This window comes from Castanea sativa, chromosome 5 (genome assembly GCF_040712315.1).
Source record: "Castanea sativa cultivar Marrone di Chiusa Pesio chromosome 5, ASM4071231v1".
Classification (NCBI taxonomy): domain Eukaryota; kingdom Viridiplantae; phylum Streptophyta; class Magnoliopsida; order Fagales; family Fagaceae; genus Castanea; species Castanea sativa.
This window is the reverse complement of record NC_134017.1, coordinates 27,939,254-27,960,793: the sequence shown is the minus strand read 5'-3', so window position 1 is coordinate 27,960,793 and position 21,540 is coordinate 27,939,254. Positions and strand designations below refer to the sequence as shown.

At 34.6% G+C, this 21,540-nt stretch overlaps 2 protein-coding genes across 18 annotated transcripts; both read right to left on the bottom strand.

Annotated features, from left to right (window-relative positions):
- Nucleotides 1-3,172: 3,172 nt before the first annotated feature.
- On the bottom strand, nucleotides 3,173-19,893 carry LOC142634500 (TMV resistance protein N-like). Of its 13 annotated transcripts, none has more exons than XM_075808798.1 (13): nucleotides 18,840-19,893; nucleotides 15,501-16,602; nucleotides 15,121-15,402; nucleotides 14,003-15,005; nucleotides 13,859-13,941; nucleotides 13,035-13,762; nucleotides 12,863-12,936; nucleotides 11,019-11,199; nucleotides 6,099-6,876; nucleotides 5,221-5,455; nucleotides 4,963-5,127; nucleotides 4,695-4,888; nucleotides 3,173-3,415 (listed from the first exon to the last, which is right to left on the bottom strand). In XM_075808798.1, exons 1-6 carry the CDS (start codon nucleotides 19,334-19,336, stop codon nucleotides 13,106-13,108), a joined length of 3,624 nt encoding a protein of 1,207 aa, XP_075664913.1. In that variant the 5' UTR covers nucleotides 19,337-19,893; the 3' UTR covers nucleotides 3,173-3,415; nucleotides 4,695-4,888; nucleotides 4,963-5,127; nucleotides 5,221-5,455; nucleotides 6,099-6,876; nucleotides 11,019-11,199; nucleotides 12,863-12,936; nucleotides 13,035-13,105. The 13 variants fall into 13 exon arrangements, with proteins under 13 accessions (XP_075664913.1, XP_075664914.1, XP_075664920.1 ...); XM_075808799.1 differs by having other exon boundaries at nucleotides 3,174-3,368; XM_075808805.1 differs by lacking the exon at nucleotides 3,173-3,415 and having other exon boundaries at nucleotides 4,454-4,888; nucleotides 6,099-6,194; nucleotides 6,271-6,876.
- Nucleotides 7,228-10,663, bottom strand: LOC142634504 (uncharacterized). Of its 5 annotated transcripts, none has more exons than XM_075808816.1 (6): nucleotides 10,524-10,663; nucleotides 9,145-9,266; nucleotides 8,969-9,054; nucleotides 8,369-8,462; nucleotides 8,196-8,272; nucleotides 7,228-7,407 (listed from the first exon to the last, which is right to left on the bottom strand). In XM_075808816.1, the coding sequence occupies exons 2-6, from the start codon at nucleotides 9,149-9,151 to the stop codon at nucleotides 7,321-7,323; spliced, it is 351 nt and encodes a 116-aa protein (XP_075664931.1). In that variant the 5' UTR covers nucleotides 9,152-9,266; nucleotides 10,524-10,663; the 3' UTR covers nucleotides 7,228-7,320. The 5 variants fall into 5 exon arrangements, with proteins under 5 accessions (XP_075664931.1, XP_075664928.1, XP_075664929.1 ...); XM_075808813.1 differs by having other exon boundaries at nucleotides 9,149-9,266; XM_075808814.1 differs by having other exon boundaries at nucleotides 9,149-9,207; nucleotides 10,524-10,604.
- Nucleotides 19,894-21,540: the final 1,647 nt, after the last annotated feature.

Sequence of the window (21,540 nt, the reverse complement as noted above, 5' to 3'; positions counted from 1 at the left end):
ATAAAATTTATATGATGAAAATAACAATTGCCCAAATTAAATGGTATCATTTGTATTTTTGTCTATAATTATTTATATTAATGTCATATCCTATATAATAAAACTTTAATGTGTTTTCACAATATAACTTTTTTAGATAATTGTTTTCGCAATATAACATGAAATAATTTTAGTTATTTATTTTTGTTTATTATTTTGTATTGTTTAATTTTAATTGGATAAAGTTTTCCTACAAAATTAGTTATATCCTAAGGTTACTATAAGGACACAATTCAAGCCATTGGCCTACAATCAGAAGGGAATGAGCTTGAAAAGCATTTTTACAATAAATTTGTAGAGAGTGAGCTTGAAATCTAGGTTCTAAAGGTGTTTGAATAACAAAGAATGATGGGCTTTGGACCCAATGGTACGTACAAGGAATTGTTTATATGAATATGAAGGAAAACCCCTCCTCGGACACAATCCGAGGATAGCTTATATTACTACTTTTCAAGATAGATTACAATTGTGGATAATCAAGTCTACCCTATATTTTGTCTCTTTCTCTTTCTAGTCTTTTTCCTTTTTTCTTCATACGGAAGGTCTCTTCTCTCTTTTATACTCCCTCCTTTTTCCCCTTCTCATCCTCCACCTCATAGTTGGACCGCTAGTTTAGATACTTGTCTCATTCACCTTCCCTGAAATCTCTGGAGATAGGGGCCAAGTTTCAAACCTGATGTTCAAGTCTCACTTCTCCATTAATGCGGTCAGAATATCCGTTGCAAAGCATTTAATGCGGGGGTGGTGGTAACAGTTTTATCTTAGATATTCCACCGCCCCTCTTCTTATCCTTCACGTGTACCATGTCTTCCCTATCCTATAGGAATTTCTAGAACATAGCTTGTGGATATCAAACAACCCTTCCCCTACCTCGGCTTCACCTCGCCAAGGACACAATCTTCCTCGGACAAAGTCAATCAGATATTATCTCTTCTTTACTTAGTATTTTCTTATGAGTTAACATTCATACACCCCTCGGACTATTCAACGTCCTCGGACTGAGCTTTTAGCCCAAAGAATACCTTTGGGCCACCCCACATATATTTCTGGGCCAAATGACCCTACAGTTACAACCTTACTTTTTTTTTTTTTTTGAAGAAAATTTTGACAAATCCATCATTGGATTACATTTTCTTCTTATATCCTTCATGCTTGTAAAATTTCTAGAAAATTAAAGATCAATAACTATGTCATCAATAAAATTGTTTAAATTGCAAATTTTTGTAGTTTAAAATTATGCATAAAATATAAGCTTATATATTATATAGTAAATAATATTTTATTAGTACAAAATTTGACATATGTATTAAGAGATTAAAGAACATGAAATCCAACGGCTAGATTTTCAAAAGGATATAGTTTAACTACAAAATTGGTTGTAGCCTTATGCTACAACATTATTCAATATTTTTTTATTAAAGGTGAATTTTGATAAATCGACATTTAGATTACATTTTCTTCTTATATCCTCCATACTTGTATAATTTTAAAAAAATTAAATATCAATAGTCATGTCATTAATAAATTATTTAAATTGCAAATTTTTGTAATTTAAAATTATGCATAAAATATAAACTTATAGATTATATAATAAATAATATCTGATTCACACAAAATTTAATTTGTGTATTAAGAGTGTAAAGAATATGCAATTCAACTGTTAGATTTTCAAAATATGTAGGAATGTTAATTTTATTGAGTAAAGTTGTAACTTTAAGCTACAATTAATTTTGTAGCTAAACTTTGTCATTTTCAAAATATATAGTAATGTTAATGATATTGAGTAAGGTTGTAACTTTAGGGTGAATTTGTTTGGAGGTGAAACATGATGGATGGAAAACTTTGGAGAAGAAATGAGAATGAAAACTTTTTTGGAACGTGTTTGGTTGGGTGAGGAGGAAGGAAAATAAATGGTGGAGCCCAGGTGTTTTTTCTCTGAGCCCACCAAAATGTTTACTCCCCAAAATGGATAGAAAATGGAGTGAAAATGCTTTTTTTTTTCATGATTGACAAAAATGCCCATGTGCATGTGCATGTGCACAGGGATGGCAATGGGGCGGGGTAGAGCAGGGCCGAAGGATGGGATCTTCGTCCCCGTCCCGCATGGTTTTGTCTTACCCCATCCTCACTCCGTCCCGCATGACGGGGAAAACTTTCTCACCCCATCCCTGCCCCTTGGGGCCCCGCGAAACCTCGCCCTACTCCGTAAAACTCTACTTTTTGTTAATTTGCCCTACAATTAGTACAATTTTTTTAATGAAAACTATTTCATTAATAAAAATATACTTGAAATTACAACTAAATTTATCCCATCAAATCAAATCAATTTTTAGAAAAAAAATTGAATAATATATCCAAGCATTTAACAAGACAATCACAAAAAAAAAAAAAAAAAAACTCATAGTATAACACATAACAAAATAAAGGCAGAAAACTATATTGGGTAGAATAAAATAAACTAATATTGATTTTTTTTTTTTTGGCAGTAGCGTTCTCTTTTTTTTTTTTTTTTTTTCTTTTGATTTTATAGGGCCTGGGGTGCCTTTCCTTTTTTTTTTTTTTTTTTTTCTTGTTGGGCGGTAATGTTGTCTCTTTTTTTTTTTTTTTTCTTTTGATTTTTTAGGGGTTGGGCGTGATAGTTGTTTTTTTTTTTTTTAACTAGAACTGATTTTTTTTTTAACAACGTGATTTTCATTTTTTAAATAATTTTGGGTGATTGCTTTTTTTTTTTTGTTATTTGTCACTTTTTTGTTTTAATTGTGCATCATTCTTTAACAAGGGTATATGAGTAAATTTATTCAAACTTATTTTTTCCATCCCTCCACTTTTCCACTCCCAACTAAACAAAAAAGAGAGAAATTAAATTTTTTCTATCCACCCACTTTTCCATCCTCTTATCATTTTCTATCTTCTCATTGTTCCACCCCTCAAACCAAACAGACTCTTAGGTACAACTAATTTTGTTACTAAACTTTTTCCACATTAATTATATTATTAAAATATTTTATTTTCATTTTAAAAATGAAAGTTAGCATTTAATATTATTATGCTCCTATTGAACCACGCTATCATCAATGCCAATAGCCCTTTTATCAAACAAATTTTTTTCATGCTTTTTCTTTGTTTACAAGTAAGTGAAAAGAAGAGGAGTGGAAAAGACTATACAATTATCAGCAACAAAAACCCAAGGGGTTGGCCGAGTTGGTTGGGCTCTCGGTCTCAAGGTGCTTGTACTGGGCTCGACTAGGTGTACTCCCTAGTTCGAGTTTTGCTACCTGCACTTTGAAAATAATTTTCTAGACCAGCGCTTTACCTCTTCGTGGGCCCACCTGACGCGAACAATGATTAGTCTCTAGTTAAAAGCTTTGAGGATACACTGTGCGAAAGCGAAAAAAGAAAAAAAAAGTATCAGCAACAAAAATATACAATTATACCATCTAAAAAACTAAAAAATATAAGGTCGAATCTCAACTCTCAAGTCTCAACACCTACCACCCTTTTATATTGAGTGGTATATTTGCTCTAAAACATGTTGTTTAAGTGCTAACTTCTACAAAGTTTCTAAATGAAGAGGAGATTTGTGCATTATTCAAAACATTTCCATATTGAAGGAAACATGTGATTGAAAGGATTGTATTTCTCTTTCTTTTCTACAGCACAAATCAGACGGTGTTCTATATAAGCATGAGTAGACACATTATATTTATCTCTTCATAATCTGTTTGTCAAAATTTGGTTCATAATTTTGACTTGGAATAAATAACTACGTAAACTTTTAGTTAAATGTGCACCACTTGTCTGATAATATTCCTAAGTGTTTTTATTTTTATTTTTTTAATTCCAGAATTTGGTATGCTACAATGTTCATTTTGCAGGTCTAATAAATGACATATAGTTCTTCCTATGGTACTTCCATGGTCTGGCTGCTAAAGGATTTTCCTTCCTCTCACCTTCTTCGTATTTGTATCAATTTACTTGTGTAATGTATTTCTAATTATAGAGTTTTTTTTTTCTTTTATTTAATCATCATGTTTAAGATAGGAGCTTGGGGAAAAAAAATCTCTATTCACATTCATTTTGTCTTTTGTCTTAGTTAATGTCATTTATTTAACGACCAAATATATTTTTTCAGATTAAAAACTTCTGCCATTGGGTTGCAAGCACTAAAAAGATATATCGGTCTGGCCTTTCCCCCTTCTTTGATTAATTTAAGGCACATGCACATTCATTTCCCAAGTTGAATGCACAATTGAGACTGAAATTTAAGCTAAATTTGACCGAGCAACCATCACTCTCAAACTGTTCATGATAATGTCTAAGGCTAACTAAAAAGGGATTGGACAGATTTGGGCCTGGTTTTGGCATTAGTGTTTAGGAAAAATCAGTCATACAACTCTTTGTGGGGAAGCAAAAGTCCGACAAATTGCTTCTTTTAGCACTTTTCCCTTTTTGATTAGAGCACAGAATGCCGTTGCAATGATACATACGAGACTCAAAACTGATTGAGAAATCTGTAACATAGTTGTCATTGTTAACAATATCTCAAGACTACCCAAAAAAAAAAAAAAAACGAATGATAGAAGCACATGAAAAGACATGTACATAACGGACATGCTTTAGGCCTAAGCAAGAACTTCCACGGAAGGCATCTTTACCTCTAGATTCAGACATGTCAACAATACACGTGAATAAAAAAATTTAGCTCCTGAAACGTTCTTCTGAAAATTTTGATAAGAATATTCATCGGAAAATCAAAAACTTCAGTGTTTGTGTGGACTTCAACTAATATCAAGTGCTTGTTCCAGCAGTTGAACAGGAATCACCAAATTAAGGTGCTGATTATTGGTCCCTGAAAAATAAGCGATGTAATTAAGAAGCAAAGACACATTTGCAGAACCTATAAAACTTAAAAGAAAGTAGTACCTTTGCAATAGCTGCAGAAGCCACTCAGGAGTTATCAACAGCTTGATTTTCAATAGAATGCAGAAGCCGCACACCATCAGCATTTGCAAGTATTTTGATTCCATTCTCACTTGTTTATACAACAAGCATTATCCCTTCCTTGTTAAATCAAATGCCAGGATCATCCTAAAAGATATTCATGGTAAAGATTGATTAATTATAAGAGCTTCTTCAAAATACTGCCAAGCATGTCAAGAAAAGGGCTTCCATGGGCATTACCAGTAATCCACCCTGTGCAGCGGTAATTGTCAAGAGATAACCATCGTCCATGTCCCAAAATTTTATTTTGAAGGCACCACCGGTAGCCAGGAACCAATTCTTCATTGTATCAAATGGCATAACCCCCACAAACTGCTTCCAAAGACCATGATATACACACTTGATAGCCGCCTGACGTTCATCCAATTCCACTAGGTATGATTGTCCTTCTTTACTTGTCTCACATATGAATAGCCTTTTATACACACAATAAAAGAAATATGAGCAATCGCCCAATCATTGTGAAAAATTGAAGGAAATAAACTGTTGGATCAGTGGCAAAACTGTTTATTTCCCATTTGACAGCCCAGACCATGAATCCCACTGCACTGCCACTGTCACTCTCAATAATAATATACAAAATCCACTCAGCAGAAGAAGGGCGACCAAATGGCAAACCTATCCTTAAGGTGTGACAATTAAGCTTGATATTTCCCATTTTTTTCAAAAAGAATTCAGATTTGTCAGGAAGAAAACAGAATTGAATGGTGCCATTTTTAGTACCAAGAAAATTACAATATATATTTACCATATGGGTTATTAATGAAAGCAAGGAAAATACTTCAGGTTGAAAGAAGAAAGCCTTTTTGACAAAACAAAAGCAATGAAGAAATCTATTGCCTCTTAACACTTTTTGATAAAACCTTGTTCTGATTAATTCATGAGCCCCCACCCCCCTCTGCAAGCATAGCCTTAGTATAAAATAAGTGCACCATAATATTTTGGTGAAGCTTCTTAACCAATAATAATAGCCTAAGCCTAAAGCTCTGGCTGAGGCATGCGAAACAAGCCTTTAAAAATTGTCAATTAGCATAAGTGCAAATAAAACAACTGCATACATGAAGGTTTTCCTTATTATGAGGGCATATGGAGTAAACTGGTGCTTTATGCCTGACAAAAGTGTACAGCTTAGTACCAGCAACAGCATTCCACACCTGCACAGAAATGAACTTCCACAAATGCAGTCGAACGTTATTCTCATACCCAAAGAATGTGCCAAGTAAAATAAACCTTAACAGCCTTGTCCTCTCCACAAGTTATGATGCATAGTTTTCTGTTTTGATGCGAAAAGAAGAGATCATTAACCTAACTGAGTTGAGCTTCAATGTGAAAAAAATATTTCATGGCAGATACACAATTATTAACAAAAGGGGATAAACAAACCAGTTAGTGTCATACTTTAATAATCAATAAAAAGAAAAACTATATTTAATTAAATTTCCTGTTAACCAAAAAAAAAACTATGTAACTACACACGTGTGTGTGTGTGTGTGTGTGAGTACTGAGTATACACTACACACACACACACACACATATATATATTTATATATAAACAAACCTCCAGATGGTACTGGAAATCATCACCACCATCATAGGAATATATCTGCACTATATCTTTCGAATATGCAATGCCTCAAATGGAAAGTTTTAACTTTTAGAACAATGGTTGAACCCACACATGAGGAAGAGTATTAGAACAAAAGTCAAATGATTGAATTCACACTTTCCTAATAATTAAAAAATCAATAAATAAATCCCATCAAAGTAACATACCAAAAAGGGCACCATCAGGACTCCACATCACATGGTTTACATATAATCATTGGCCAACAACGCCTATCATAAAGTGAAATACAGATTATTAACCTCATAAATTTTCCTATAGCATATTCTCCAAATTAAAAATTTATATACAAGTTGTGTCAGTCTATGTAGATATTTGTCAAACTTGCAAGGCCATTGAACAGCCTCCAATGTCCCAAACATTGAAGTTCCTTGAAACAAGCCTCTCCCTCTTACCTACTTCCCAAATTGTGATATCACCAAAACTCGTTCCAGATGAATTTGATAGAACATAAAACATATAATAGAACAAAATTTTAGCTAAAACAACTACCCCTTGACTACCTCATATTAAAGATATTTGAAGCTGAAAAGTATTGGTAGTAGTGGCAAGAGCTTACCAATAAGCAAGGTCTGTTGCAATGGATGAAAATCCATAGTTTTGATAGCAGAACCTTGATTCAAGTTGACAGTGACAACAGCAGGACATTGGATGACTCAGATGGGATGAGAGTCTGGAGAGGCCCAAACCTTCTTGACAAAATGCTTGTGATAATGTGGCAGAGGAGACAGCCGGGAAGACTGCTGATAATGTCAATATCATTGTCATATAAAGACACATCATGGAATTAGAAAATATTAATAAAAAAAAAAACAGAGGTGGCGCAGCTTATGCTTTATTTTAGCAATACAAACATGAAACTGGAACATTTATTAGAAATATTCAAGCACTAAGCTTTGGCAAAGCCTAGATAAAATTATTTGATAAAATAATGAAACCCCTATTCTTAAGTCTTACTATCATGATAAATATGGATCTGACATAGACTAGAAGCATTGGAGGTTTTCAAATATCTTAAATATGCAATAATACAGGTTTATTGACCAAATTGGAATCTAAACTAGTCGTAACTTAGGAACCTTAATCATTAATTTAGTTATAAAGCATGGATACTTTTCACATATCTTATTACCTATATTTCAGCAATAATATAAGCAATTCTCATAGCTAGTTCTGTCAACAAGATGATGAGTGAAATATAAGTATCCCACTGATGGTTAATATAAGAACTGAACCTTAGCTTTTGAAACAGTCCAGGGATAGGAGATGAAACCGTCAACGGACTGTTTAAAATTGAAAGCTTCAAAATCTTGCTAGGGTTCTTCAAGGTCCATGTTAATCCAAATGAACCTACAAGAAACCCCTTCATTGTAGTCATGACTTGACTAGATGTTTACTAAGTCTTCCCCAGCAGCATATTACTCTGAAAATTTAGTATACCTTAGTATGTTCTACAACATAAATAATATAATGTTTACAGTTCATCATAAATACCATTGCTATGGATTTTCCTTTGCAAGATTTTTCAAACCTGAACAACGAGGTAAAAAGGAGATTTGACCCCCAGCACATCAAGTAATTTATCAAATTCCTCATGGAACTCCTTTTCTGTAACAGTGGAAACATAAAACATTTAGAATCATGACCATTATAGAGCAAGACAGATATTATATGGTAATGATCTTATTAACGAAATATAGAAACCTGTGTAATCAAACCCATATCCTGGCTGTGGCTTGTCACTAATACCAAATCCTATCCAATCAGGCGCAAAACAGTGGAACCCATAACCTGACATCTAGGCAAGATGATAGCAAAGTTAAACATCATTTAGCATGAAGTCACTTGAGGGCAGCTAAGAGTGGAAAATAAATCACAATAAATGGATGGACAAACTGAAAGGATAGGAAAATGACATATTCAAGAAGTGGTTAATAGCAACATCTTATAGAAACATCTCAAGGCATGTAGATGTTATGAAGACAAAAGTGTATATAACCTTCACTAAAATTGCTTGAGCTGCTATTACAAGACAACTAAGAAAAGTAAACCAGGAAAAGTAAACTAGGTGGAGTCCGCCTTGCTGGTTTACTGGCAATACTTTACCAGCTTTTGAGTAGTCAGCAAGCCATGTTCTAGATCATAAGTTTGTGTCAGACTCTAATATTCTTTCTTGAACCAGAATATAAGAATTTATATGTTTATGGAAGAACTGTATATGTAAACAAGCGAAGGAAACTTCTAGTAAATAATTTATAAAATAGAGGTATGCTGTAAGATCTAAAAAAAATTCAGCCTTACAACCTCAGACATAACAACTCGATAGCTGTAAGATTGTGTTGGAGCCCCATGAAGGAAAACAATTGTTCCATGTCGGCTCTCGGCAGACCCTGCAAGGATGGAATCAACTTTTCATAAATCCAAGTGGATAAATAAAAGAAACTAATGTTGCTACAGAGAAATTTACCAGTTTCTCTTACAAACCATATAAACTCTCCAGATTTGATGTATGAGCCATATTCCTTTCCCTTATCTTCTATCTTCTAGAATTGGGAAACAAGAAAGTTGTATGATACCAATGGATATGACATGTATTCAAAGCCTTTCAACAAATCACAAACCAGATAGCATTAAAAGTTTGCCAAAGGCACCAAAATGGAAAAAGAAAAAAAGAACTTAATTCAATTGATTGATGCCCTAACTAAATACAATATCCATCCACCACATTTATGGTGTTTCATTGAGATTGTCAATGAAAAGAAAATGGTATGCAAGTTAAACCAACTTCCAAACCTTAATCAACATAATTGAGTTAGAGATCAATCAGAAAATTTCACCCATATCAAATAAAGCTATAACTTATTACACAGGTGTGTATACACACGTGTTTTGTAACTAAAAACATGGGTTTAACCCATGATTTCAAACATGAAATCATGGGTTTTAGTTATAAAACACGTGTATACACACGTGTGTAACCAACGGTGCTCATCAAATAAATAGCTCAAACAGGAAGCTACATGAAGTGTTACACATATGGGGCCTTTTCAATCAAACAAAGTACATAGTAGGGGCTTCATAGCTACTTCATTCTAAAGGAATTCGAAGATCTAAGCTTTTAATTAAGGGCAGTCTCGCTACCTATTTAGTTGCTGCCCCTTACTTGCACATCCACAATTACTATCACAAGAAAGTCACCCGTATCTCTAAGGGTGGTTTTGGCCATTCCATCATTTACAAGAAAAGGCTGATTGAATTCAGTCATTCTTTCACAAGGCAGCCAAATCTTTGGGACTATTGATTAGACAGTTACAGCATTTAACAACATGTGGTAGAATAAAATGAGTAACCCATATGAAGATTGGTAATATTGATTGAAATTTTAAGGAACTGAAGAATTGGATCTCAGAATTTGGTGAATTAGAAAACAAAAAATTCCTGGAAGAAAGCAAAAAATATCAATAACACTTAATTTTAACCACACAATCATCAAGGATAATACCAATAAGCAAGAATCTGAACAATATCAATTGAGAGGTTGAGTTTAAGTACAAAATTTCATGAATTCAAAAATAGACATCCTCTCAAAATTCCAAGAAAATAAATAACATAATAGAATAAAAATCTCTAAATCCTAATTAAAGTCCACAAAGTCCTTAATTTTTAGAATTTGCTAACTGATAAAAAGAATAAAAATGAGTACACAACCCAACAATATGAACTGAACAAACATACCCTCTGATAAAAAGTAAAAATTCCCATGAATATAAATGATTGAAACTATATATATAATAAGCGATAGCAGTGTTTGATAGATACCTAGTTGAAGAAAATGGTGAGTGAGAGTAAGAACACATACATAAAGCATTTCTCCGACGTTGCCATCTTCAGCAGGGCTCTCTGAGAGCTGAATGGCTTCGCGGCTTGAAGGGTTATCGGTTACAAAGGCAAAGGGACTGAAACCAGAAGTAGTGTCTTCGTCTTTGTCTTTGGGTTGATTTTGGTCAGCAGCATTGGCTCTGATACTGGTTGTTCTTGTTGTTGCTGCTCTACTTGTTTTAGTGCTGAACCACTGTGTTCTGTTGAAGTTGGTCTTGGTGGTCTGAGGGAGTGAGAGGTTGAGAGATGGAGAGAATAGAGCCCAAGCCATTATGGGTGTCTAAGGTGGAGAGAGAGAGAGAGAGAGAGAGAGAGAGCTGTTGAAAGTTAACATATGTAACATGTAACAGCCACTTGCTTCTCACTTTCCATATTCTCGTGGATGAGGAAACCTTGGCTAGTCAACTACCCCTTGACTACCTCATATACAGAAATTTGAAGGTGTGTAGTATCAGCAGCAGCAGCTAGAGCTTACCAAGAAGCAAGGTTTGTTGCAATGGATGAAATTCCATGGTGTTGACAGCAGCGCCCTGATTCAAGTTGACAGTGACAACAGCAGGACATTGGACAACTCAGATGGGATGAGAGTCTGGAGAGGCCCAAACCTTCTTGACAAAATGCTTGTGATAATGTGGCAGAGGAGACAGTCCAGTAGACTGCTGACAATGTCAACATCATTGTCATATAAAGACACATCATGGAATTAGAAAATATTAAAAACAGAGGTGGCACGGCTTATGCTTTATTTTAGCAATACAAACATGAAACTGGAACATTTATTAGAAGTATTCAAGTGCTAAGCTTTGGCAAAGCCTAAACAAAATTCTTTGATAAAATAATGGAACCCCTATTCTTAAGTCTTACTATCATGATAAATATGGATCTGACATAGACTAGAACTATTGGAGGTTTTCAATTATCTTAAATATGAAAGAATACAGGTTTATTGACCAAATCAGAATCTAAACTAGCCATAACTTAGGAACCTTAATCATTAATTTAGTTATAAAGCATGGATACTTTTCACATATCTTAGTACCTATATTTCATCAATAATATTGGTCAAGTCATCAGGTTTAATTGAAAGCTGGGTCATTAAGAACTGTCACTTACTACTTCTCACAAACAACTAGGCAAATTTTTATAGGGAACTAAACATTTAAATTGGTAGGCAAACTATAAGTGGAGCTTAATTTTAACAAAAAGGTCTGGATGATGAAAGAATCACTATCATTGTAACTATAACTTTGGTATATACAGTTTTCTAAGAAGATCAGCCTATTAAGGTTTATCTTCCGTCTTATAAGATATTAATATTGTCTCTATTATGTCCGTTAAATTCAAACATACTTCTAAATTAGATTATAGCCAAGAATGTAGAAGTAGAACTAGATGCAAAAGCTGTGGTGGAGTGGGTGTCTGATCCTTCTCCTGTGAACACTGCTCATTATGCTCTCATTTCAGATTGCATCGGATATTAAGCTTTTGTTGTATTTTGATTGTATGGGCAGATCCTCTGAGAGGATGTGCCTTATTTCCTTTTAGTTGTTTTGATATAACAGCGTCTATTAGCAAAAAAAAAAAAGTCAAAAACGGTGAAAGTGATTTTGTGTCATCAACACATCCATCAAGACCAAAGTCCAGTTTAATATATTAAAAGGCATTGCAACATGTTACCCAAAATCCGTGGGAAAATAAGTTGTAAAGGATTTTAAATGTACAATAAAAGTATTGCAACTATTATGGTTGTAAAGGATTTTGTTTTTTTAGTTAACTTTTTTTTTTAATTAAGAAATAAATAATAATAATAAAAATATTAACTAAGGTCCAAAGAGTCGCCGTTTTGTGGTAAGTTAACGGTAAAAATTGAGAGGGAAAAGAGTTCTAACACAAAGACACACCACAACTTTATTTAAAAGCCATGATAACTTTTAAGGGAGGGTGAGACAAGTTATACTACACACAACACACTCTCTTAAGTAACGTGAAAAAACTCAAACTTATAAGACTAAAATGACAAAAGTTGAAATTTAGAAGGTGAATTTTATATTTTAGCCAATAATATATATATATATATATATATGTGTGTGTGTGTGTGTGTGTCAATAAACTATATCATTTATGACTACAAAATAATTTAAATAATTAGTTAATTACTAATTCTTTTTTTTCTTTTTTATGATAACAACTACTACTCATTCTTGTATATGCGCTAATACTTTAATACTACAGTAATAACATAAAAACTTACTGTTCCACATCATAATCATAATGTAATATAAAATTAAATTATTGGATTAGATGGTGTAGGGCATTCACCTGACTTCTTGTTGGGTAGCAATGCGACAATTTCTCATCACCAAAGAAATCCAATTAAGTTCTTAATGTCTGTACTGTTCAATAATGAGTACCACAATAAATTCCTGAAAATGGCATTTGTGACATAGTTTTATTAAAAAGAAATCTGTAAGAGGGAGAGTTGGTGACTTACAAAGAGTTCAAATAAAGAGGGTCCAGATTCCTGAAAGCCACCATTTGATTTCTGAGTGTCACTAAGAGTCCTCACTCACTATCAGACAATCGTACTCTCTTAGTCTTAGGGTGTGGTATGTGAGTAGAGCTACCTTCTCCACTAGCTACATTCTCATCATCAAGTCTTCGCTTAATTTTGATATTTTCTTCAAAATGACCAATGTCTACACCCTCATTATAAAGAATGATGCTGCTGTTGCACTCACTCTGACCCATGCTTTCTTTCAGATCTTCCATTTCTTCCTCGTATACCATATGGGCCCCACATTTCTTTATCTCAATCATGCTTGTATGGTTGGGTTTGAATACAATCTCAAGTTGACAGCTGGATCCATCAGCAATTTGATAAAATTCTTTTGGTGAGTAAAATTTGAAAAGATAATTAGGGCACAAATACATGAACCAACGATGATCCGATTCAAATGTATCAGACATTTTCCAAAATCCTGTGCACAAATGACACCCTACTGAATTTCCATTGGCTTTAAAGTGACAAATAAGGCAAAGGTTAGGTGGATGATGCTGGAGGGGTCGAAAAACAGCGCAGAGAGCAATTCCTCTAATTTGTTTAAATAAATATGAAGGCACTTCCAGATTTATTGAAGCCCCCACACTTTGATGCCTAAACCAGTTCGGAACTTCACTTCCAGGAATAACAACATCAAATCTTTCTTTTATAGTTGAATCCTGAAACATAAAAACCAACCATGATCTTTAAAGAAAGCTGGGAGAAAGAGAAAGAGAGAGAGAGAGAGAGAGAGAGAGAGAGAGAGAGAGAAAGACCTGAAAATATTGTCTTAGCATTGTAGTGAACAAGTCACAGCGGCCTTGATTGTCAAATTGGAAGCAATTGAGAAGAGAGAAATTTTTTTTTTTTTTTTTTGATAAGTAAGATGTTTATTGATAAGCAATTGAGAAGAGAGAAATAAATATTATAATAATCATCTTTTATTTTTAATGGCAGTAACATTTCCAATGAGGTACATCCATTTGCCCAAACTTCAATATAATGACTAAATCCAAGCTCCGGCAACAATTGAAGACTCTTGCAATTCTCCACCCAAAATTCTCTCAAATTAGATAGTTGATTAATGCTTTCAGGAATGAAAACAAAATTATTTCCACTTAGATCTAATTCTTCTAATGAGGACAAACAGCCAATATCACTAGGGATTGCTTGAAGATTGCAATTCCTTATATTCAATCTAGTTAACAAACTCAAACCTGACATAGAAGGCAATACCAAACCCATGAGATCTGGAATTTTTTTCATTAACAGAAAATTAAGCAGCTTCTTCCATGACCATGATTTAGATGACAGCCCATTACATCCTTGGAAAGATAGTATTTTGAGATTTTTTAAGCAATAGATGGAGGAAGGTGGCTCTCTTATAGCAGTTCCACTCACATCTAGTTCCTCTAGGCCTTCTAGATTCTCCAAATTCATTGGCATATTGTCAAGTTTTAAGCAACCAGATAGAGTGAGAGTTTTTAGTGACGTCAAACTACAAATGGTTCCAGGAAGACTTGGAAGGTTTTTGCAATTTGTTAGATCCAATTTGATAAGCCCAGTTAACTGCTCCAGTGATAATGGTAGATCTTCTATAGCAGTCCCATCCAAATAAAGTTCTAGCAAATGTGACATATTCCCCACAATTTCTGGAAACTTCTTCAGCTTTGAACAACTTGAAAGAATAAAAATTTCAAGAGATTCCAAGTTAATCTTGCATGGAAGGCTTTTAAGACATGTGCAGCCATTCAAATCCAATAAAATAAGATGTTTGAGATCTCCAAGGGATGCGTCAATCTTAGATAATTTTGTGCAACCTTTGAGAATCAGTTTCTCAAGATTTGGGACTCTAGCAAAATCCAGGGTCATGATCAACTCTCTAGAATCACTGAGGTCAATGATTCTTAGCCACTCTAAACTCTGTTAGCATTGAAAAATAATTAAAAAGTGAAAATTAAACCCTTATGAACATAATTGATTCTTAACAAATAAAAAATAAATAAATAACCACATTTTGCATGAGTGAAAATCTTACCCAAACTCCCTCCCACAGTTGTTTGATGCGGCTATGAGGCATTATGAGTTCAACAAGTTTGTTGGGATGGAAATTTCTAGGCATGAATTTTAAAGGATATCCAAGCCAATTCATAAGACGTAGCTCACTTGAAAGAAAACTGAGGCCTTCAAGCAGGTGCACATTACCAATTTTAAGCAATCTCAACTTTCTCATCTTTGAGAAGGCTTCAAAATTGACTTTAACATTATCCTCTTTATTTGGAGATAAGTTGAGGAAGATGCATTCAACCTTTTCTGTTCCCTAGTACCCAACAACAAAAAGTAAGCATATTAGAAGTTATTAACAAAGAGAGAGAGAGAGAGAGAGAGAGATATTAAAACCCAGCATAATCAACTTACTGCACTATCTATTAGTAAATGAAGGATATCCTCCTTCAACCACAACCTACTGCGTCCACCAGGCTCGTCAGGAGATTCACAACGAACAATTTCCTTACCCAATTCTTGTAGTAAATCATGCATCCACAACGTTCCATCAGAGATGGTTATAAAAGATTTTTCCACGAGAACATCTATATCAATGTATGGCTTATAATAGGGAGTTTGTAGTATGTGTGCTACACGATCCCTAGTCATTCCTTTCAAGAAACAAGCAATATCTAAAAATACTTTTTTCTCTGTACTCCTTAGACCATCAAAACCTATTTGGAGCACATCTGAAATTTTACTTTCAGGACATTCTCGTAGTCTACCTAAGAGACTTTCCCATGCATTTAGATTTCTATCAAACAGGAAGGAACCTAAAATTTCGAGAGCTAAAGGAAGGCCTCGAGCATAATATATAACCTTTTGAGATGGCAACAAATAACCTTTTAAAGGATAGTCTTGCTTGAAAGCTTTTAGACTAAAAAGTTTTAGAGCTTCATCATCATTTAATAATGTAGCCTTGTACATTTCCTCTTTAGCAACTTCATGTCTGAGTAATAGATGTTGATCTCTAGTTGTCATGATGATCACACTCCCTTCACCAAACCAACTACGCTTGCCTACTAATGTTTCCAACTGTATAAGTTGATCCACATCATCAAGAATTATAAGAACCCTTTTACAACATAATCTATTCATTATCACGTTGCTTCCCTGTTGAGCATCCAAAATATCAATATTGCTTTCAAACAAGACATCAGAAAGAAGTTGTTTTTGTAAAGTAACTAATCCCCCGTTTTCACTTCTTTCTCTAACATTTGCAAGAAAGCTGCTGCCATCAAAATGAGAATGAATTTTGTCATAAAGGACTCGTGCTAGAGTTGTTTTACCAACTCCACCCATTCCCCAAATCCCTATGAAGCGAACATCATTCAACCCCATACTTGAGCATATATCCTCTATTTCCCCAACACGAGATTTTATTCCAACTAGATCCTTGTGTACATATGAGTAGGAAGCATTCAAGTCACCAAGTATCTCTCCGACAATCTCTTTGATAATTGTTGACTCTCGCCTGCCAAAACAATAGAACAATAATTTTCTTGCGTTAAAACAAAACAATAGGCTCAGCAAGTGTACAACTTTTAGATTCATTCACCACAGAATAGGGAATTCTATGTTCTAATATGAAAAAAATATAACAAATTTACCAAATAAGTTTTCTACAACATAGTAGGACCCCTGGCCTACTGTTTGCCCTGATGTCCTGCACATTTTAACATTTCTATTGAAAACATATATTAGTATGTTTTATATAGTAAACCATTGGCAGAGGGGGGGGAAAAGGAAATGATCAACATTAATTGGAATTCAGCTGTGTAATGGTACCTTACAATTAAAATAAAAGTATACATATAGTGGTCTAGTCAGGAATGTTGAAAAGTACCTATCTCCTTTTAAATCTGGAATTAACAACCTTTAATAAAACTTCTAATAGCAAAATTTCAAATTTTACATAATTCTTTATTTGTTCATTACAACATATATATCATATTACATTGTAGCTTCATTATATATCTAATTCATATTTTGGAATTCTTCTGGATTTCATTACTTGAGGTTCTTTTGTCTACAACTAATTAAATTTCTAAGATGATGATGATGATGCCAAAAATTTATTTAGAATGTAATAGAAAAATAAAGAAAAGATGCCTGTGTCATCCTAGGAGAACGTAGTATAAATTAATGTTGTGGCAGAGTTGCAGAATGACTAGTCGCTTCACTAGTTCTTCCCTTCAAAAATATGGTGCTCAGAGGTAGAAGCCTTTTTACTCAAAAATTACAGGAGTCATATAGAGAATGGTGAGGCATTGAGAGCATGTTATATGGCATGAGCTCTGGGCTCAGGATTGGCCATTATTTCTGCGAACTTATGGCAGTGTAGTATGATGCTACCAGTATCACAGAAGCAAAAGTATCCATATCTTAGAGATTGATGCCTTAGTTTGCCTTATAGCAAATCAGAGAATCTAGTTGGGATTAGCAGAAATGTTCAGAGGTTCAAATATATCAATCTATATATTTGGTCAGTTGGACTCTTTCAATACTAGAAAATTCAGTTGGACACTTTCAATACTAGCTAAATCAGATATTCTCATCCTATTCTAGATTGGTAGAAAAATATCTGGTTTTTCAAATGCATAAGCATTCATTTATGGTTAGTTAATGATAAAATATAGAAAAAAAAAAAAAAAAAAGATCAACTACTCTGTTTACGCAAGTTTAGTGAGGAAAGAATGGAAAGTCTGCATTTTCTGCAATGTTTTCCATCTAAGTAGAGAACATTTTTATGCCTATGGTTTCACAGGACGTATTTGGAAAAGGAATTTTGAATGGTTGCTCATTGTGCAGACAAATTGGTCTGTGGGAACTTGGAAGCAGAGTTCAGTGGGCTATACAAGCCATGCAAGAAAGCAGCTTTGGTCCTACCCTTCTAGTAGAAGTCTAGGCTGCTAATATCTTATATATCTATACACACACACACACACACAATAAAATTGAAGAAGTCAATTTCAAAGCCATAAAGGATGATAGAAAATCTGGATTTGCCTTCAGCAAAAATTGTTAAGGGGAGTTGCACACAGAGGAAAATGAGAGTCCTAGGAATTATGCTAGTTATAGTTACTTGCTACTGCTTAAGATACTACAGCTTAATCTGTTTGTTTTGATCTATTATTTGTTCAGTTTGTTGGTTGTATTAAAAGATAAACTCATTCATTCCAAAAATGAAATTAAGCTTGTTAAGAGTTTAGACTCGAGCTTATTAATACAATAAGGTAACCTATGAGGTCCAGTTGATAATTCCAACTTGATAAATGCTGTGGAAACTCAACAAATTCTCTTTGTAGAGAGTAATTGATTGTTTGCAAACTCTGCCAAAAAATATCAGTGACCAAATTTGGACCTTGATCGACTTAAAGTCCACTAGCAACTAACAAAATTTATCCACTAACAAAGTGTAAGTAGCTGTTATTTGAGTAATGGACACAACATTCGCAGTAGAATTCTTTTCTATCTGATTTGAGTGGAAATGTCAAATTAAATACTTAACAAGTCGTTGCCCATTTTAGCTTACAATTTCCTAAGTTCATAATATACAGTAAAAATTGAACGTGTCCTCTAATTCTCCATTTAAGTAAACAATTAAAGAAAGGGAAAAAAAAAAGAAAAAGAAAAAAGTCATATGGCCAAGAGATCAAAGTAACTACGAATAATATTTATTTTCCAAGAGTTTCCGAAAGAAATTCTTACTTATTCCGCGCATCCCATCCAGAGAGATTGGCAACTTGACTCAAAGCAGCTCTCCACGATCGCAACTTCTCTTCGTTCTTGATAAGATCTTCATGTTTAGCAAAGGCCTCTGCAAAACTGCCCGTTTGTTTTCGTACATCAGAGGGATCCACATCATAAAAAACAGGCAAAACTGTTAGCCTAGCCTCTTCCTTGCACTCAACAATCTTTACAAGTTCATTCAAGCACCGAGACGAAGATGCATAGTTTCTTGATAGAACAATAATTGCAAACCTCGACTTTTCTATAGCATCCAAGAGCTCCGTGGAAATGAATTTTCCTCTCTCAAGTCTTTCATTATCTCTAAAGGTCATAATCTCTTTTTGATCCAAGGCAGCATATAGATGGTCTGTGAAGTTATTGCCGGTGTCCTCATCTCTGAAACTGACGAAAGCATCATACTTCCATTTGAGCCATGAAGAAGAAGAAGAAGCTATTTCAGAGGTTATGGAAGCCATTGGAAACTTACAAAGCTACAGTGTGTGTGATATTAGATGTGGCTTTGATCTCTTATCACATGCGAGGAGTTCCCTTGTAAGAGCACTCAAAGTAAAGATGCTAAAGTGTATAGCTAAAAGTTCTAGCTATATATCCCTCCTCTCTTTCGTCTCTCACTTCTCTGTTCACTGGGTTTGATTATGAGATCGGATTCGTGATTGTGTTCCGGTGGGTTTTTGTGGTTGTGCTCCGGTGAGTTTCGTGGTTGTGAGATCGGATTCGTGGGCTAGTTGGGCGATGGTGTTGTGGTTTGTGGCTGGTGGGGCGACGGTGGAGGTGGTGGTCAGATTCGTGGGTTTGGCCGTTGTGGATTCGTGGTGGTCAGAGCGTGGGTTTGTGAAGGTGTGGTGAGTGTGGGGTTTTGGGCTTGTGGAGGTGGGGCTGTGGGTTTGGGATTATGGAGATGGGGCTGTTGGGCTGTGGGTTTGGAATTATGGAGGCGCGGCTTTGTGCTTCAGACGAAAGAGAAGAAAAGAGTCCAGAGAGAAAGAGAGGAAGAAATAGAGAAATGAATAGGTAACGCGAAAAATAGAAGTTTGGAGGAAGTGTGTATTATAAAGTGTGTAGTTAAAAATTAAGAACATGTTTGGTGAGTTAACTTAACACACCTTTTTCCCTTTTAAATAATTTTACATATATTTTTATTTATATAAATTTTAAAAAACTATAAAAATCTCATCTCAAATTAGTCTACCAAACACCCCTAAAATAGATAAGATGGTGTTAAATAATAAGGGTCCGTTTGGATACCGCTTATTTTTTAAAAATTGAATATTAAAAACTGAAAACTGCAAATACTGTAACAAAATAATTTTTAAATATATAAATAGTATTGTAAGACCCATTTTTAATAAAAATTTTGCTAAAAAAAAAAGATTTGTGAGTCTTCTAAACAGTGCAGTAATCCACTAAATGGTGTATAATCACGTGGAAACTAACTTCTCCCAACCAAAAAAAAAATGCTAAAACACCTAATGCTGTGATTTTAAGCCATATCCAAGAGGGTATTAAAAAAAAAGTGAAAATGCACTTTTGGTCCCTACATTTTAAGTCTATTCTCGATTTGGTCCTTAAATTGATTTAGCTCCTAAGTCAGTGCCTGATTTTTAAAAATCGTTTTTAAAATAATCTCTACCATTAACCCAGTGACAAAAAATGCTAAGGTGGCAGACGGCGTGTCCTACTAGCTGACATGGCACTGACGTGGATATTAAAATATTATTAAAAAAACTTATTTAGCATTTTTGATATGCCACATCAGATTTAAGTTAATAAAAAATTAAAACAAAAAATCCAGCTCATAAATTTTAAAATAAATAAATAAATAAAAATTAATTAAATTAAATTAAGAGAAAAAAAGAAGAAGCTTTTTCAACTTAAAAAATTGAGTTCCTATCCCAAAAAATCCCACAAACCCTAACCCAGATCAAAATCTCTCTGTCCATTCCATCCCAAAATCAAAACAACCATCCTAAAATCCCTACGCTAACTCGACTGAGAGAGAAAGAGGGCAGAGGAGATTGAGAACGTCTGGTGCTTCTTATCGGGCTAAGGACTTTCGTAAACGATCGTCGAGTGCTCCTTGACTCTACCTCTCTCTTCAAAAGCAAGTTCAGATAGCGGCGTGTTTGTCGTTGTGGGTTGCTTTGGTTCCGATTTGTTGCGTTTTGGGTTTAAAGTTGTGAGTAGATGTTGAATCGGTGATTATGGGTTTGAACTAGTGCTAGTCTAGTTTGTTTTTGGTGGTGCTGGGTTGGTTTCGATGGCTAGGGCTTGCTTGAATCAGTGAGGGGTTGGTTTGAATCGGTGTGGTTTGGCTTGATTTCGGTGGTGCTAGGTTAGTTTTGGTGGTTGGGGCTTGTTTGATTTTGAATCAGTGTGGGTTTTCATCGGTGCTATGTTGTTTCAGTGGCTGGGGCTTCTTTGAATCTGTGTGGGTTGGTTGTTTCAGTGAAGCTGGGATGTTTCGGCCTGGGTTGGTTGTTTCGATGGTGCTAGAATGTTTCAGTGGCTGGAGCTTGTTGAGGTGGAGATCAGTGGTTGTGGGTTTAATCTGGGCTCAGATCGGTGGGGTGTGGCCATGGGTCTTCACTCTTTAGCCATGGGGCGGTGGGGAAGATGGGTTTTCAGCCATGGGTCTTAGGGAAGAAGAACAAGAAAGCTA

Bases quoted from the DNA above. Each gene is read 5' to 3' on its own strand.
- LOC142634504 (XM_075808813.1), bottom strand. From the start codon at position 9,182: ATGGCTCATACATCAAATCTGGAGAGTTTATATG. The intron at 9,055-9,148 runs GTTTGTAAGAGA...CCATCCTTGCAG, and splicing joins AAATCTGGAGAGTTTATATG to GGTCTGCCGAGAGCCGACAT. The intron at 8,273-8,368 runs GTTTCTATATTT...CCACTGTTACAG, and splicing joins ATATGGGTTTGATTACACAG to AAAAGGAGTTCCATGAGGAA.
- LOC142634500 (XM_075808798.1), bottom strand. From the start codon at position 19,336: ATGGCTTCCATAACCTCTGAAATAGCTTCTTCTTCTTCTTCATGGCTC. The intron at 16,603-18,839 runs GTAAGAATTTCT...TTGTTTTGGCAG, and splicing joins GGATGGGATGCGCGGAATAA to GCGAGAGTCAACAATTATCA. The intron at 13,763-13,858 runs GTCTTTCTCTCT...TTTATGTTTCAG, and splicing joins TGCTAAGACAATATTTTCAG to GATTCAACTATAAAAGAAAG.